This window comes from Salmo trutta, chromosome 22 (genome assembly GCF_901001165.1).
Source record: "Salmo trutta chromosome 22, fSalTru1.1, whole genome shotgun sequence".
Taxonomy (NCBI): domain Eukaryota; kingdom Metazoa; phylum Chordata; class Actinopteri; order Salmoniformes; family Salmonidae; genus Salmo; species Salmo trutta.
The window spans coordinates 42,853,450-42,870,851 of record NC_042978.1 but is presented as its reverse complement, the minus strand read 5'-3'; the positions used below and the strand labels follow the sequence as shown (position 1 = coordinate 42,870,851).

The 17,402-nt window shown below is 48.8% G+C and overlaps 1 protein-coding gene across 3 annotated transcripts in view; it reads right to left on the bottom strand.

The window, feature by feature from the left end:
* The window catches only part of kifap3a (kinesin-associated protein 3a), a 31,698-nt gene extending 14,750 nt beyond the window's left edge, over nucleotides 1-16,948 (bottom strand). For 2 of the 3 annotated variants that reach the window (XM_029708054.1, XM_029708055.1), the window contains exons 1-13: nucleotides 16,749-16,948; nucleotides 16,040-16,171; nucleotides 14,923-15,065; nucleotides 14,744-14,796; nucleotides 14,440-14,581; nucleotides 13,420-13,519; nucleotides 12,750-12,874; nucleotides 12,379-12,477; nucleotides 10,957-11,135; nucleotides 10,048-10,210; nucleotides 7,169-7,269; nucleotides 2,000-2,284; nucleotides 1,337-1,502 (exon numbers count right to left, since the gene is read on the bottom strand). In XM_029708054.1, the coding sequence (XP_029563914.1) occupies nucleotides 1,337-1,502; nucleotides 2,000-2,284; nucleotides 7,169-7,269; nucleotides 10,048-10,210; nucleotides 10,957-11,135; nucleotides 12,379-12,477; nucleotides 12,750-12,874; nucleotides 13,420-13,519; nucleotides 14,440-14,581; nucleotides 14,744-14,796; nucleotides 14,923-15,065; nucleotides 16,040-16,171; nucleotides 16,749-16,789 (1,729 nt within the window). In that variant the 5' untranslated portion in view covers nucleotides 16,790-16,948. The remainder of the gene's footprint in view (nucleotides 1-1,336; nucleotides 1,503-1,999; nucleotides 2,285-7,168; nucleotides 7,270-10,047; nucleotides 10,211-10,956; nucleotides 11,136-12,378; nucleotides 12,478-12,749; nucleotides 12,875-13,419; nucleotides 13,520-14,439; nucleotides 14,582-14,743; nucleotides 14,797-14,922; nucleotides 15,066-16,039; nucleotides 16,172-16,748) is intronic. The other variant, XM_029708056.1, reaches the window with a different exon arrangement.
* Nucleotides 16,949-17,402: the final 454 nt, after the last annotated feature.

The window sequence follows — 17,402 nt, the reverse complement described above, 5'->3', positions numbered from 1 at the left end:
CCGGCACAGCCAGAAGAGGACTGGCCACCCCTCATAGCCTGGTTCCTCTCTAGGTTTCTTCCTAGGTTTTTGTCTTTCTAGGGAGTTTTTCCTAGGGAGTTTTTCCTAGCCACCGTGCTTCTTTCACATGCATTGCTTGCTGTTTGGGGTTTTAGGCTGGGTTTCTGTACAGCACTTTGAGATATCAGCTGATGTACGAAGGGCTATATAAATAAATTTGATTTGATTTTGATATTTTCCTCAGATTTCCTTTATTCAAGTCTCCAGCTACAATAAATGCGGCCTCAGGATATGCAGTTTCCAGTTCAAATCAAATCATATTTTATTTGTCAAATACACATGGTTAGCAGATGTTAATGCAAGTGTAGCGAAATGCACAAAGTCCAGTGTAGTTCCTTGAGAGCTGTCGCGGAGTCGGCTTGGTGGTGGACATATACGGCTGTGACGATGACTGAAGAGAATTCTCTCAGGAGGTAATGCGGCCGGCATTTGATGGTGAGGTATTCCAGATCGGAAGAACAAAGGAACTGGAGTTCCTGTACGCTACCACAATCACACCATGAGTAGTTAATTATGAAACATACACCTCTACCTTTCTTTTTCTCTGAGTGTTCTTTCTTCCTGTCCACGAGATATATGGAAAACCCCGCTGGCTGAATGGACGAGGACAGCATATCCGGAGAGAGCCATGATTCCGTAAAACAGAGCATGTAACAGTTCCTGATGTCTCTCTGGAAGGAGATCCTCACCCTAAGCTTGTCTACTTTATTGTCCAGGGACTGAGCGTTAGTGCGTAATATACTCGGAAGCGGTGGATGGTATGCATGCTTCCTCAGTCTCACTACGAGCCCACTCCTTGTTCCTCTTTTCCGGCGACAGCGACTTGGAGCAGCCCCTGGCATGAACGGAATTGCCTCGGAAGTTCAAACAAAGGATCCAATTCAGGGAATTTGTGGTTGAAATTCTGGTGAGTGACTGCTGATCTAATATCCCAAAGTTATTTCCGGTTGTAGGTAATAATGCAAGAAACATTCCGAGCAAATAATTTAAGAAATAACACAAACAAAAAGTTTGTGCAAAGTTGTCTAGGAGCTAGAAACAGGGCAACCATGTCTGTTGGCACCATCTTGTCATCTTTCTCAAGTTCATCAGGGTGAATACACCTGTAAGTTACAGCATCAGTCCCCCCCACCTTTTTATCCCCCTCTCTGCCTCCCTCCATCCATGGTTTGAAGCAGTCTTTGAGGCCTACCTGGTTTGAGGTGGTCTTTGAGGCCTACCTGGATTGAGGTGGTCTTTGAGGCCTACCTGGATTGAGGTTGTCTTTGAGGCCTACCTGGATTGAGGTGGTCTTTGAGGTAGGGCACCAGGTTGTACTCCTTCAGCACCAGTTCCCAGTCCAGGTCAGGGATGGTGAGGTTAGCCAGAGTCCCCAGACACTCTATCACATACTCCTCCCTCTCCTCCGCTCCTATCTGAGCTGCTAGGTCACCCACATAGTCCTTATGGGGTACGAGAAGGGGGTTGGTTACTATAGAGACACAGGGCAGGGTTCAGCACTACAATGTTTGTTCTAATAGTGTAGCTATGGATTCAGTTACTAGTATAAGAACACACATAGCTATGGATTCAGTAACTAGCATAAGAACACACGTAGCTATGGATTCAGTTACTAGCATAATAACACACATAGCTATGGATTCAGTAACTAGCATAAGAACACACGTAGCTATGGATTCAGTAACTAGCATAAGAACACACGTAGCTATGGATTCAGTAACTAGCATAAGAACACACGTAGCTATGGATTCAGTAACTAGCATAAGAACACACGTAGCTATGGATTCAGTAACTAGCATAAGAACACACGTAGCTATGGATTCAGTAACTAGCATAAGAACACAGATCATGTGAGCCTGTCTAGCTTTATCTGTCTATATCCATACTAAGCATGTTGAAGCTCATCAGTGTTAAGAGTGGGGGTAAGTTTAGTACTCACTATGAAGAGGTTCTTGGTGGGTCCGTCATGTTGTGACAAGTTCCTGATCATCTTCATGATAAGAACATCCTTTAACTTCAGACCCCTCTTCATCAGCATCTTCAGACCATTACCTAGGTACAGGAGAACAGCATTAGGAGTGTGTGTGTGTGTGTGTGTGTGTCTGTGTGTCGTACCTTCACAGATGAGCTGTGCGTTCCTCTTGTTGGCTGCCAGGTTGATGCAGAAGGAGATGAGCTCAGGGTCCATGTGACTCTCACCACACTCAAACAGCATCTTCATCAACTGTCAATCAATCATCAATACCAATTCATCATCAATCAATATAGTTGGCCAGCAGTCAGTCAGTGTGTTATGGGTGTGTCTGTTCCCAAGCCTTTCTCTCTACTGTTTGTGTATGGATGTTTGCTTGGCGACATCATTGGCTGAGTGGATGAATCACATCATCACCATGTTGATGACACTGGTCTACATAGCTTCCATACAGTCATTTAGTGGGTCGCCATGGTGACACAAGATGGGTTAACCGCAGAGTACGGGAACAGACAGCTGTTCCCTGAGGTGAGCAGAAAGGTAGAGGTACAGTACACTCGTTGCTGTCTAATCAGGTCTGTGCCTGTCAAGACCCTGGAGGGGAAACCTGAAAGGGCTTGCAAACAGACAACGAGGAGAGAGAGAAATAGAGAGCAAGAGAGAGATGGAGAGAGGGAGGGGGAGAGAGAGAGGGGGGGAGTGGCCAGCAGGAAACGGCCTTGGAGGTCAACTTTGGGCGGGCACAGGTTCAAAAACGAGTCGCCCACAGCCCCTGCCCTCTGCTCCCCGTCTCCCAGCTCTCCTTCTCTGATTTAACATTAAACAGGAAAGGCTTTAAGCAGGGGCACTGCAGGCCCGCTCCCTGTGAGGAGTCAGCAGTGTGCAATCACACACACACACACACACACACACACACACACCCCCCGAGTCGGGTATCACATACCAGGGGCCCTGGACCCCAAATCAGCCCTGTCTAGACTCTCTGGCACCTGCCTCTGCTTATTTACCACAGCACAGCACAGTACAGCCAGAGGAGGCCTAGCGCCATACTACACAGCACACCCTCACTATCTAACCCCTCACTGCCTTCCACCCCTCACTATCTAACCCCTCATTATCTAACCCCTCACTGCCCTCCACCCCTCACTGCCCTCCTCCACCCCCACTATCTAACCCCTCACTGCCCTCCACCCCTCACTGCCCTCCTCCACCCCCACTATCTAACCCCTCACTGCCCTCCTCCACCCCCACTATCTAACCCCTCACTGCCCTCCTCCACCCCCACTATCTAACCCCTCACTGCCCTCCTCCACCCCCACTATCTAACCCCTCACTGCCCTCCTCCACCCCTCACTATCTAACCCCTCACTATCTAACCCCTCACTGCCCTCCTCCACCCCTCACTATCTAACCCCTCACTGCCCTCCTCCACCCCTCACTATCTAACCCCTCACTGCCCTCCTCCACCCCTCACTATCTAACCCCTCACTGCCCTCCACCCCCACTATCTAACCCCTCACTGCCCTCCACCCCCACTATCTAACCCCTCACTATCTAACCCCTCACTGCCTTCCTCCACCCCTCACTGCCCTCCTCCACCCTCACTATCTAACCCCTCACTGCCCTCCTCCACCCCTCACTATCTAACCCCTCACTGCCCTCCTCCACCCCCACTATCTAACCCCTCACTGCCCTCCTCCACCCTCACTATCTAACCCCTCACTGCCCTCCTCCACCCCTCACTGCCCTCCTCCACCCTCACTATCTAACCCCTCACTGCCCTCCTCCACCCTCACTATCTAACCCCTCACTGCCCTCCTCCACCCCCACTATCTAACCCCTCCCTATCTAACCCCTCACTGCCCTCCACCCCCCACTATCTAACCCCTCACTGCCCTCCACCCCCACTATCTAACCCCTCACTATCTAACCCCTCACTGCCCTCCTCCACCCCTCACTATCTAACCCCTCACTGCCCTCCACCCCTCACTCTTCTCCCATCTACCTTTCCTCCCTGGGCCTGGGGCAAGGCCTGACCCAGCTCTTCTCCCATCTACCTCTCCTCCCTGGGCCTAGGGCAAGGCCTGACCCAGCTCTTCTCCCATCTACCTCTCCTCCCTGGGCCTAGGGCAAGGCCTGACCCAGCTCTTCTCCCATCTACCTCTCCTCCCTGGGCCTAGGGCAAGGCCTGACCCAGCTCTTCTCCCATCTACCTCTCCTCCCTGGGCCTAGGGCAAGGCCTGACCCAGCTCTTCTCCCATCTACCTCTCCTCCCTGGGCCTAGGGCAAGGCCTGACCCAGCTCTTCTCCCATCTACCTCTCCTCCCTGGGCCTAGGGCAAGGCCTGACCCAGCTCTTCTCCCGAGAGGAGAAGAGCTGGGTCAGGCCTGCCTGGTAGAGAGGAGAAGAGCTGGGTCAGGCCTGCCTGGTAGAGAGGAGAAGAGCTGGGTCAGGCCTGCCTGGTAGAGAGGAGAAGAGCTGGGTCAGGCCTGCCTGGTAGAGAGGAGAAGAGCTGGGTCAGGCCTGCCTGGTAGAGAGGAGAAGAGCAGGGCCAGGCCTGCATGGTAGAGAGGAGAAGAGCTGGGCCAGGCCTGCCTGGTAGAGAGGAGAAGAGCTGGGCCAGGCCTGCCTGGTAGAGAGGAGAAGAGCTGGGTCAGGCCTGCATGGTAGAGAGGAGAACAGCTGGGCCAGGCCTGCCTGGTAGAGAGGAGAAGAGCTGGGTCAGGCCTGGTAGAGAGGAGAAGAGCTGGGTCAGGCCTGGTAGAGAGGAGAAGAGCTGGGTCAGGCCTGCATGGTAGAGAGGAGAAGAGCAGGGCCAGGCCTGCCTGGTAGAGAGGAGAAGAGCTGGGCCAGGCCTGCCTGGTAGAGAGGAGAAGAGCTGGGCCAGGCCTGCATGGTAGAGAGGAGAAGAGCTGGGCCAGGCCTGGTAGAGAGGAGAAGAGCTGGGCCAGGCCTGCCTGGTAGAGAGGAGAAGAGCTGGGCCAGGCCTGCCTGGTAGAGAGGAGAAGAGCTGGGCCAGGCCTGCATGGTAGAGAGGAGAAGAGCTGGGCCAGGCCTGGTAGAGAGGAGAAGAGCTGGGCCAGGCCTGCATGGTAGAGAGGAGAAGAGCTGGGCCAGGCCTGCATGGTAGAGAGGAGAAGAGCTGGGCCAGGCCTGCCTGGTAGAGAGGAGAAGAGCTGGGCCAGGCCTGCCTGGTAGAGAGGAGAAGAGCTGGGCCAGGCCTGCCTGGTAGAGAGGAGAAGAGCTGGGCCAGGCCTGGTAGAGAGGAGAAGAGCTGGGCCAGGCCTGGTAGAGAGGAGAAGAGCTGGGCCAGGCCTGGTAGAGAGGAGAAGAGCTGGGCCAGGCCTGGTAGAGAGGAGAAGAGCTGGGCCAGGCCTGCCTGGTAGAGAGGAGAAGAGCTGGGCCAGGCCTGCCTGGTAGAGAGGAGAAGAGCTGGGCCAGGCCTGCCTGGTAGAGAGGAGAAGAGCTGGGCCAGGCCTGCATGGTAGAGAGGAGAAGAGCTGGGCCAGGCCTGCATGGTAGAGAGGAGAAGAGCTGGGCCAGGCCTGGTAGAGAGGAGAAGAGCTGGGTCAGGCCTGGTAGAGAGGAGAAGAGCTGGGTCAGGCCTGGTAGAGAGGAGAAGAGCTGGGTCAGGCCTGGTAGAGAGGAGAAGAGCTGGGCCAGGCCTGGTAGAGAGGAGAAGAGCTGGGCCAGGCCTGGTAGAGAGGAGAAGAGCAGGGCCAGGCCTGGTAGAGAGGAGAAGAGCAGGGCCAGGCCTGGTAGAGAGGAGAAGAGCTGGGCCAGGCCTGGTAGAGAGGAGAAGAGCAGGGCCAGGCCTGCATGGTAGAGAGGAGAAGAGCTGGGCCAGGCCTGGTAGAGAGGAGAAGAGCAGGGCCAGGCCTGGTAGAGAGGAGAAGAGCAGGGCCAGGCCTGCATGGTAGAGAGGAGAAGAGCAGGGCCAGGCCTGCATGGTAGAGAGGAGAAGAGCAGGGCCAGGCCTGCATGGTAGAGAGGAGAAGAGCTGGGCCAGGCCTGGTAGAGAGGAGAAGAGCTGGGCCAGGCCTGGTAGAGAGGAGAAGAGCTGGGCCAGGCCTGCATGGTAGAGAGGAGAAGAGCTGGGCCAGGCCTGGTAGAGAGGAGAAGAGCTGGGCCAGGCCTGGTAGAGAGGAGAAGAGCTGGGCCAGGCCTGGTAGAGAGGAGAAGAGCTGGGCCAGGCCTGGTAGAGAGGAGAAGAGCTGGGCCAGGCCTGCATGGTAGAGAGGAGAAGAGCTGGGCCAGGCCTGGTAGAGAGGAGAAGAGCTGGGCCAGGCCTGGTAGAGAGGAGAAGAGCTGGGCCAGGCCTGCATGGTAGAGAGGAGAAGGAGAGAAAGGAAAAGGAGTAGGGGAAGGAAGGATATGTTGAGCTGGCCAAAGAGCAAGGACAAAAACTAGGTAGCTTGATGAGGAAGCCTGTCCACAGAGAGAGAGGGAAGATGGAGAGTAGAGGGGGTCAAGACCATCCCTAGAGGGGAGGGGGTTAGAGGGCCTGGGGTCAAAGGTCTATTTCCGGTCATGCTGCTACCCAGCATCCTTTCTGACACTCCGACCCCGCGGGGCAGATCTACTGGCGACACGACCCACTACACAAACAATCCTGTTTATGAGCATCTGGCCCGCATTTACACCCAATCTTACAACACAAACAGAATAAACATTTAAATAATCTATGAAAGACTGACAGGAAATCAGACATAACGTAATCAATATGACATCTCCTCAATTCCATTCTGACCACTCAAATCTTGAACACTCAAAATCTATTTTCTAGATACAGCGCTCCAATTAGTAAAAATAAAAAAAGTGGTATGAATAAATGGAGCTTTCATCACAGTGAGAGTGAAGGCTGGTCAGCTGTCCTCCGGTGTTTGGGTGCAGATGTAGCGTGTCCCCCTCTCTCTCCATCGCACTCTTTCTCTCTCCATTCCTCCCACTCTCACAAGCTCTCTCTCTCTGTCCATCCTCCCCTCTGTCCATCCATCCCCGGCTCTCCATCTATCCCACTCCTTCTTTCCATCCCTTTCCACCCCTCCCTCTCTCTCTCTCTCATGAATAATTCCAGGGCTGTTAGCCTCGATGCTAATGCTGTCTGGCCCCTGGGTGTACATTACCCAGTCTTACCTGTGGTATGCAGTCTGTGTAGGCAAACATGGACTTGAATCGGTCATCCACACTGATGTGGTACAGAATGCACATACACAGCTGTCCCTGCTTCTCGTCAGCTGGAACATAAACAGAGAGAGAGAGAAGAGAAGCACAGAGACAGAGAGACATAGACAGAGAGAGAGAGACAGAGACAGAGAGAGAGACATAGACAGAGAGAGAGACACAGAGAGAGAGACAGAGAGAGAGACAGAGAGAGAGAGACAGAGACAAAGAACGTAGACAGAGAGAGAGAGACAGAGACAGAGAGAGAGAGACAGAGACAAAGACAGAGAGACAGAGACATAGAGACAGAGACAAAGAGAGAGACAGAGACAGAGACAGAGAGACATAGACAGAGAGAGAGACATAGAGACAGAGACAGAGAGACATAGAGACAGAGACATAGAGACAGAGACATAGAGACAGAGACAAAGAGAGAGACATAGAGACAGAGGTGAATGAATAAATTAATGAGGAGCAGTACACTTACATTCTGCTTCATGGGACGAGACTAGTGTGCGACACACACGTCCACTACAGGTTAAATAACATACAGTTAACCACCACTCTAAAACAATATGGTTTAGTAGTAGAAAAGCTAGCTATGCAAAGACAATGAAAACATCTTCTTATTGCAGGAGGTTATTTTACAGCAGTCTGAGAGACGTGGCTCTGACTCTGTGTTAAACTGTCAGGTAGCTCTGCTCTCTCAGAGTGTTTAGGAGTTTGACCCAAACCACTGCAGGGCAAATGCAGGCCTCTCCAGAGAGGCAGCTAACTAACACCATGGAGTCACTGAAGACTGGTCTGTAGAGGTAGAGGGGCCGGCCACATTGAGTCAGCACAGAACTAGCGATGGGTCTCAGCAAGACCACTGATCTGACAGAGCAGAGCAACCCAGTCCAGTACTAACTGGTCCTAAGCCGTGGTCAGGGATCATGCAGGGGAGGCAGCCTACTGAAACCAGATGGGCTCACTGAACTCCTGGAAACAAGGGAAAAGAGACGGCTTGGAGGTTTCATTGGGAAAACAGGAGGAAGCATCAATTTTACTGCCTTTAATAAAGCTACGCTGCTCAGGCCCTTGCAGTGCCACGATTGGCACAAACATGTGCTTCTCATTAGTGGAGCCCTCAACCTATACCTAAACACACTCACATGAGCGTGCACACAAGACACACTCACACTCATCTGACCTGGCAAACTCCCTCACTACACCGGTAGAAACATGGAGGATCCTTTATGGGGAAAGAGAGAGACCCCATTAAAATGTTCAAAACACCACTAGAGCCCCAGTGAAAGAAAGAGTGGGGAGCTGTTAAGAATTATCTAGAGTGTTCAGGGGCAGTTAGTGGGAGAGCTAAACTCCAATTACACCCTGTTCTGATTTAAAACCACTCAACCTTGATAAAATCACACCGCCATGCATTAGTGGTCTCTGGGGCAGTTTTGTGGACAGTATACTATTGTTGTTAGTACAGTTTATTGAGTAAATAAGAATACTGGTTCAATCTTCAAAGAAAAAAAACATAAAGAAAATGTCCCTGTAATAGCCATTCAGTGTAATGGAATGATTCTGGAATAAATTAGGAGTATTTTCTTCACTGTAAAACGTGGTACTTCAGCAGAACCCATGACAGATAGTCACGTCAACAACAAAGAGCCAGTGGTCAGGTGAAGGGTTGAAAGGATTGAGATGTCGTAGTTGGTCCTAAATCCTGGTTGAGATGGAGGGATCAGGAGGAAGGTGAAGAGGAGGAGTAACCCACACTTCTCCCTTTCATCTTATCAGCCCAGGTTGGGAAACCCTAGTGGGGGCTGATGGGACAGGGATCAGAGGGATGGCAGACGTCACCTCACACCCTCACAGCAGAACAGAACAGAGAGGAATGGTTATCTCTCTGGAGATAAGAGGGGCATCTCTGGACACAAACACAGAGGAAAGGACACCACATCACAGAGGCTAGAGGATTATTTATAAGGCCTCTAGTCATCGGAGTTTGAAATCACACACACACACACACACACACACACACACACACACACACACACACACACACACACACACACACACACACACACAAAAAGTCAAGAATAAACAAAAGTGTAATAGCAATGGGAAAGAGTGAATCTTACAAACGCACACACACTCTCTAAAATCAGCACAGGAGGTTGGTGGCATCTTAATTGGGGAGGACGGACTCGTGGTATTGACTGGAGCGGAATGAGTGGAATGGTGTCAAATACATCAAACACATGGTTTCCATGGTTTCCATGTGTTTGATGCCATTCCATTCACTCTGTTTCAGCCATTATTATGAGCTGTCCTCCCCTCAGCAGCCTCCAGTGAAAATGAGATACATTCATCTATGTTTAGCCTAAGCGTGGACATGACGTGCACCTGTACATGATGTGTGTATGTCTCATTCTAAAAGAAAATAAATCCCTCCCAAATCTCTGTAGACCCCTCCTCAGCCTCTTCGGCCAGCTCCTACAAAAACAACATTTATGCTGGGGCCCAGAGTGTTATTCTTACAAATATATTATATTAATTATGCAAGTTACCCGACCCTCCCTGGAGAGGCTTCAAAGGGCCCATCACAGATGCTCCCAGCCGTGCCACATGACCCCCTGGATGAGCGAACGCACCAATCACACACTGGATCTTGTTTCAGGAAGTCATTTTTCTAATGGCCACCAGAGCCAGAACCAGCCTCGCTGTGTCCACAGCTTTATAACAGCCTGCACCTGCACACACTGACACACACTTACTTAGACATACTGAAACGCACACACACACACACACACACACACACTCTCAAACACACACACACAGGGAGTTGTGTCTGTCAGTACCTAGCAGTGAGGAGAGTTTGGGGATGAGTCCAGCCTGAACCATCTGGCTGCGGAGGCCTGTGTCAAAGGAGAGGTTGAGGAGCAGACGCAGGGTAGTGTTCAGTAGGTTCTCATGATCACAGGCCAGCAGCCTGGCTAGCTTCTCCACCGCATACGTCTCTGCCTGAACACCAGGGAAAAGCCTAGTTACTCAACACATCCCGGTAGAAAGTACACCTCTACACACCCTACTTCAATAACCAAACCCACAATCCTTCTTTCACCATATCAGACTTCACCCATGTTGGGGTCAGTTTCATTTGAACTGAGTTCATTCAATTAATTACTTGAAATGAATTCAATGGATTTGTAACAGTCAGAATGTCAAGAGAAAGCAGCGTAGACACAGTGTTTACAGGCAGGTGGAGGTGTTGAGATGATGCATCAAGGACATGTCTAAAACGTACCAAGAAAGTAGAGCAAACCATATACCTGCACAGTGTCCCAAGTACACTGCTGCTGTGTTCACAAGGAAATCCCCACAATTACAAATCCAGTCTGCACGTAATCAACTGTAGTTCCTTTCACTATCTTACAACTGTTATCTGATGTTCAATACAATCCTAACTCAGCCTGGCTTGATAAAGGCACACCACCTGGCTGAGATCAGATCCAGGTGGAACTGCATTATAGTAGGACAGGGACATAGAGCAGTGATCACTACACTCTGTACAAGAAGACATCCAAAAAATGTAAACCATTAGAGATTACCTCAATCGGAGGACCTGCGACTTTGTATGTATTTTCCTCACCATGTTGAGACTCATGGCCTTTTTTCTCCTCCTTCATCCTTGCATTCCTCCCCCTCTCTCTATCCCCCTCTCCCCCTCTTCCTCCCTCTCTATCCCCCTCCCTTCCCCTCTCCCTCACCATGTCATTCTTGTTCTCCAGGAAGATGCTGAGTTTCTTGAGAAAGGAGACCACGAGCACCAGTAGCTCCTCGTCCTCCCGGTCCAGGGTCTTCACCAGCATGTGGACGATGTTCTTGTTCCTCATTTTCAGCTCTGTACGTGTGTCCTCAGCCAGGTTTAACAACAGGTACAGAGCCACTGGGGAGAACAGGGAGAGGACATGGGATTTGAGAATTAGATATTGCTCTAACTTGTTATTACTATGTTATAACCAATGCAAACATTTTTAAAATAATAATATACTATGTAATACTTTGTAATGTAATCACCATGTTATTACATAATAATACATGTAAAAAGAAGTTATACTATGTAATATTGTCATGTTATCACCATGTTATTACCACGTAATAACTGATATACAAAATATACAATGCATTGTAATCACTATGTTATTAATTGTAATATTATTGCTTATTACATCATTGCATTGTCAAACACTAACAGTGCTGCTCAACACACCACTGGCCTTCTGCTCAACACACCACCGGCCTTCTGCTCAACACACCACCGGCCTTCTGCTCAACACACCACCGGCCTTCTGCTCAACACACCACCGGCCTTCTGCTCAGCACACCACCGGCCTTCTGCTCAGCACACCACCGGCCTTCTGCTCAGCACACCACCGGCCTTCTGCTCAGCACACCACCGGCCTTCTGCTCAGCACACCACCGGCCTTCTGCTCAGCACACCACCGGCCTTCTGCTCAGCACACCACCGGCCTTCTGCTCAGCACACCACCGGCCTTCTGCTCAGCACACCACCGGCCTTCTGCTCAGCACACCACCGGCCTTCTGCTCAGCACACCACCGGCCTTCTGCTCAGCACACCACCGGCCTTCTGCTCAGCACACCACCGGCCTTCTGCTTCAGCACACCACCGGCCTTCTGCTCAGCACACCACCGGCCTTCTGCTCAGCACACCACCGGCCTTCTGCTCAGCACACCACCGGCCTTCTGCTCAGCACACCACCGGCCTTCTGCTCAACACACCACCGGCCTTCTGCTCAACACACCACCGGCCTTCTGCTCAACACACCACCGGCCTTCTGCTCAACACACCACCGGCCTTCTGCTCAACACACCACCGGCCTTCTGCTCCAAACACACACCGGCCTTCTGCTCAACACACCACCGCTTCGCCTCAACACACCACCGGCCTTCTGCTCAACACACCACCGGCCTTCTGCTCAACACACCACCGGCCTTCTGCTCAACACACCACCGGCCTTCTGCTCAACACACCACCGGCCTTCTGCTCAACACACCACCGGCCTTCTGCTCAACACACCACCGGCCTTCTGCTCAACACACCACCGGCCTTCTGCTCAACACACCACTGGCCTTCTGCTAAGCATGTTAATGTACCACTTTTACTGTACCTTGTAGAAGCTGCTCCTGCTTGCTCAGGAGGCCCTGGTATTTCTTCAAGGCTTTCTCATGTTCCTTCTTCACATTCTGGTTGTCAGGGTCCTCTTCACGTGAAAACAGTCAAGGAAGGAGTACTGCTGCTACACTGATCCAATCAACTCACCATAGAGAACTTATATAGTCACATGTTTTATATCAGTCTATTACAACATCCAAAAAAGAACAACTATTCATTGCCTTTCCTTCTATACTGTGACATTATGATTAAAATGAAGAGATATGCCAAAACTGAGGACAGCAGAGACCCTGAGGTGTTGACCCTCTGAAGCAGCAAGGTATTGTAACATCATTCATGTGACCTTTGACCTTAGCTGAAGGATATAAGCCTTCTTCTTCTTCTGCAGTTCATCCTGCCAGAGGTCGTACCTCTTCAGCTCGTGTTCAGTGATGTTCATACAGAGGGCTCCGATCTTATAGTGGGTCACTAGCCCATGAAACTGGGAGAAACTGGGGATGGGAAGAGGAAAGGTTTACAAGGCTTCCACTTGTTCAAAAGTGCACATCATTCATCATCATGCAACACCTATATGGACCACAATCGGGAGCTCAGATTGAAATGATCCCATCACCTGAGAGCTTAGTCCAAAAAAGTTGTGCCAAAATAAAACCTTAAAGCATCGAGTCCAACAGTATCTCTTATCTCCTACTCATAATCAGCCAGACACAAACCAGATCATTGTAAAACCCCAACAGCATAGCTCTGCCATGGAGCGAGATCAAGAAAGACTATCAGTTTTCAGAACAACGTAGATCCGCTCACAACTCAAATCGCTCTTGACAAGTAGTTTATATATCATCCTTTCAAGGGTAATTTTAATGTTTCCTGAAACCCCTGGTTGGAAAGTAAGGTTTTGGTCTATGTTGTCATAGTTGTGTGACTTCTGTCAGAATGAGAGAGAGAGAGAGGGAAGAAAGAGGGAAGAAAGAGAGGGAAGAAAGAGAGGGAAGAAAGAGAGGGAAGAAAGAGAGGGAAGAAAGAAGGAATTGTGTACCTGGAGAAGCAGAAGAAGACGTAGATAATGGTAGTTGCCATGTCAACGCTCTGTTTCCAGTCCTCCCTCAGGACTCTGGCCAGGGCTCCCAGGGCCGTTTCTGATGAGGAGCAGACACACAGTCAGGTTAGAGAGACGTGGTATGTGTGTGTGTGGGGGGGGGGGATAGGAGATAGGGTGGGGAGCAAGGAGAGAGGGAAGTGATCGAGGAAGTGGAGAAGAGATTATTTGAAGGAAATGGACAGACTGTTAGGATTGGGAAGGGAAGTATGGAGTAGGGGTGATGGAAAGAGTCAACTAGAGATGACAGTCAGGTTGGGGTTGGGGTGGGAGGTTAAGGTAAAGAACCTGGGTGAATGTAAGGGGTTCCAGGCTCACATGGCTTTGAGCTATGGGTGACCTTCATTGTAAAGACACATATCACGTTGTTTCATTTCCCCTGGCCCTCTCCTCTTTCCTCACTGACCCCAGGTCTCACAGTTCTACCATTATCAACATCTGACCACTTGATGCGTTACGACAAAGTGAACCCGTGATGCATATTGACAGTTACAAATGAAGCCATGCCATCTTCTGACAGTTGTAATGGATGATGGCCTTGTGCTGCTGTGAGAGAAAACAGCTCTGCCATCAGGGAAGGGAATAGGAAGGGCTTGGCTGTGTTTTTCTTATGAATGGGATGGGCTGCTGGCTGAGAGAATGGATTATATCAACCAATGACACTAGAGTTTGGCTAGCATCTGGCCTGTATAGCTTTCATACACCCAGCAGAGCAGAGTAGGGAAGGGTGCAAGTACTCGAGTATAACAAGTAATTGGAACCACAAATAGCATACCGCAAACGTTTTGCATTCAGCCTGGTTTCACGCTTATATGCGAGTATTCGAGTACTCATCAAAATGACTTTCATGAAAATACTCGAACACAGACATTCTCTAAAATGCCCAGTCCATAGAGCAGATGTTTACTCTAGGGCATACCATTGTGACAGATGAGGAAGGAACTCAAGAAAGGAGCGTACCATTCTGCAGGAGCTCTTCCAGGTTGTCAGGGTTGCGGGCAAGGTGGAGAATGAGGGTGGCTCCCCTGACCTTCTCTGGGATGTCTTCATACAGCAGCTCCACATAGTCATCTATGCTGTTGATGTTGGCCTCCTCATCCAGCTGACAACGACCCAGATACAGTATGGGTGAGGAATGAGGATTAATAACACAGAAATAATGCAATGAATCATGGTATCAAATACACAGAAATGGGCACAGACACACTGTCACACACACACACACTGTCACACACACACAGATATTTGAAGACGCTTTCCTTACCTCCATCCCCTCAAATGGTGTGAGGTCTCTGGGCGAATGTTTCTCTTGTTTGTCTGTGAGGTGCAGGACAGGACAGCAAAGACACTAGTCAGCATGATGAACATGTATTTACATAATGAGTCATTCAGCCTGCAACTGCAGCCTATCAGGAACAGGCGTTACCATAATGTAAGCATTACCTGGCTTCTTGCGGTTCTGCAGGTAGAACAGCAGTTGTTCCACCTCTGGAAGTTCAGATGGATGAATGAGCCTGCATTCCTCCACCACCCTGCGAGCCAGGGTGGCAATGTCCGTGTTGGCGTTTAAGCTTTTAAGGCGGATGCTGTGAATAGAAAATACAAATTTTGAGCAATTAGAAACAAAAAAAGCTATTTCCAATAACTCTTCAATGACTTCATCTTTTGTTAAGGCAAAATCAAATCAAACTTTATTTGTCACATGCGCCGAATACAACAGGTGTAGTAGATCTTACCGTGAAATGCTCACTTACAAGCCCTTAACCAAAGTGCAGTTCAAGACAGAGTTGAGAAAATATTTACCAAATAAACTAAAGTAAAAAATTATAAAATACAGATCAAGCCAAAAAAAAAATCAAGCTAAAGCATCATGTGGCAGGGTAGGAAATGACCTCTGTTTTGGTCAGTGTTTCCCCTGGGACTCTACTTAGTGGTGAACATGGTATGTATAAAAGAACCCATTGGACCTGTTCAGTAGTGATGGGCATTCGAGTATTTTCTGTGAACCGGCTCATTTAGCTCTATTTTGTAAAAGAGCAGGCTCCCAAACGGCTCTTCGTTCAAAATGCTTAAAAATATAGAACTATGAAAAAAAATTGCTAATCTTCAATGTAAAATGTAAAGACCAAAATGTATGCTACCATTATGTCTGATCGTGAAATGCGATTTCAAATATATTTTTACCTGGTCAAATTATTAGATAGTCTGCCAAAAAAAAGTACGTTTTATTGTTCCGCACTGAATTTTTTTTTAGCGTGGACAAGATTTGACGCGCTCTAGCCACTATTTATTGTTTAAGCAATGAGGATTTAATTAATTTGTAATTTATCTACAGAAAAACTAAAAAAACAGTAGTAGCAGTATGCAAATCATGGAGCCAAATGAACGGCTCTTTCGCCGATGTAATTCAGTTCCCGACATTCACCAAAAAGATCCGTTCGTTGGCGAACGGCCCATTACTACTGTTCAGGTGAGAGTGAGTGGAAAAACAACAACTTCCACGCTAATCTCATGTTCGTAGGTAATTCGCTAACGTTACATTAGACCCATGCTTAGCTACATTTTCTGACACTCCTTGCGTTCTCCAACCATCGGGTCCCCCATTTCGCCGAGGATAGTCGCCTCCACCTCATACTGAACAACGAGGGCTTTCTCTGTCGGGTGGACATCCAAACTCCCCCGTTTTACTTTCCTATAGATGGAGAGAAATGGCCAGGCAATTGATAATGATGATGATGATGAAGATCTGGATGATAAACCTGTTTTGATTTACAACATTCAATTCCAACCACCAAATCGTTAGACACTACTAGACAGTAAGTTTGTATACCTCAAAACACACTACCATCAGACACACACGTGCAACACCTATCGCACCTTCACAAAAAACATTAAGACATGGCTAAAGACCAATCAGACTTGTGAACATAATCCCTAGCTGTTTATTGCCGCTGTCCATGTCTGTAGCTTGTCCTGTGTTGCTCTGGAGGTGCTCATTGTTTATATTGTTATTGTATTTCTTTAATAACCTGCCCAGGGACTGCGGTTGAAAATTAACCGGCTGGCTAAAACCGGCACTTTTACTTAAACGTTGATTAATGTGAACTGTCCCTGTTAAAGAATGCACTCAAAATACATCAAATGTGTATTTAAAAATAATAATAATAATTTCAAAATACATTATGAGCCACGACGTCACATTTCAGTCACAGCTGATTGTCAAAACATCAGGATCTGTTTTCTAGCCACAGCTGGCTAGCTAACGTTACCTTTTCAAGTACCGTGCATCTTCTGCCTGCAGTTTGTCCATTTCGGAAATTATGGAAAACTAACATTGAATTTTCTTTCACTGTAAATTTAAACAAAACGACTGAATTGTCAAACGGTTACCTAGCTAAAATTGAGAGCTCTCATCGTTTATAGTTTTGCTGTTGCTAGGGTGAGACTGCCTTCCCGGCATGCAAAGCAGAAAATGCATAGAACGTTGAAATGCGGGCCAGAGAGCACCTTATCGCCATCTGTAGGTCTGGAGGAGAACTGTGGAAATGGGTTTAGCAGATTTTTACATTTTAGTCATTTAGCAGAGCGACTTACAGTAGTGAATGCATACATTTTATTTAAAAAATTCCCGTACTGGTCCCTCGTGGGAATCGAACCCACAACCCTGGCATTTCAAACACCATGCTCTATCAACTGAGCCACTGTTATCCAGTGTTCATGAGTGTTGTCCCAGGGACCTAATGCAGGAACAACATGACATCAATCATGCAGTCTCTGTTATGACATAGTCAGCTAATGGATCCTTCAATTTCACTCTTTTGTTGGACTTGGTTTAGTGCTTTCCTATCGGAAAACATTTTAATTGTTTAAATTATACATTTTAGTAAATTCTCTTATCTAGAGCGACTTACATAAGCTATTAG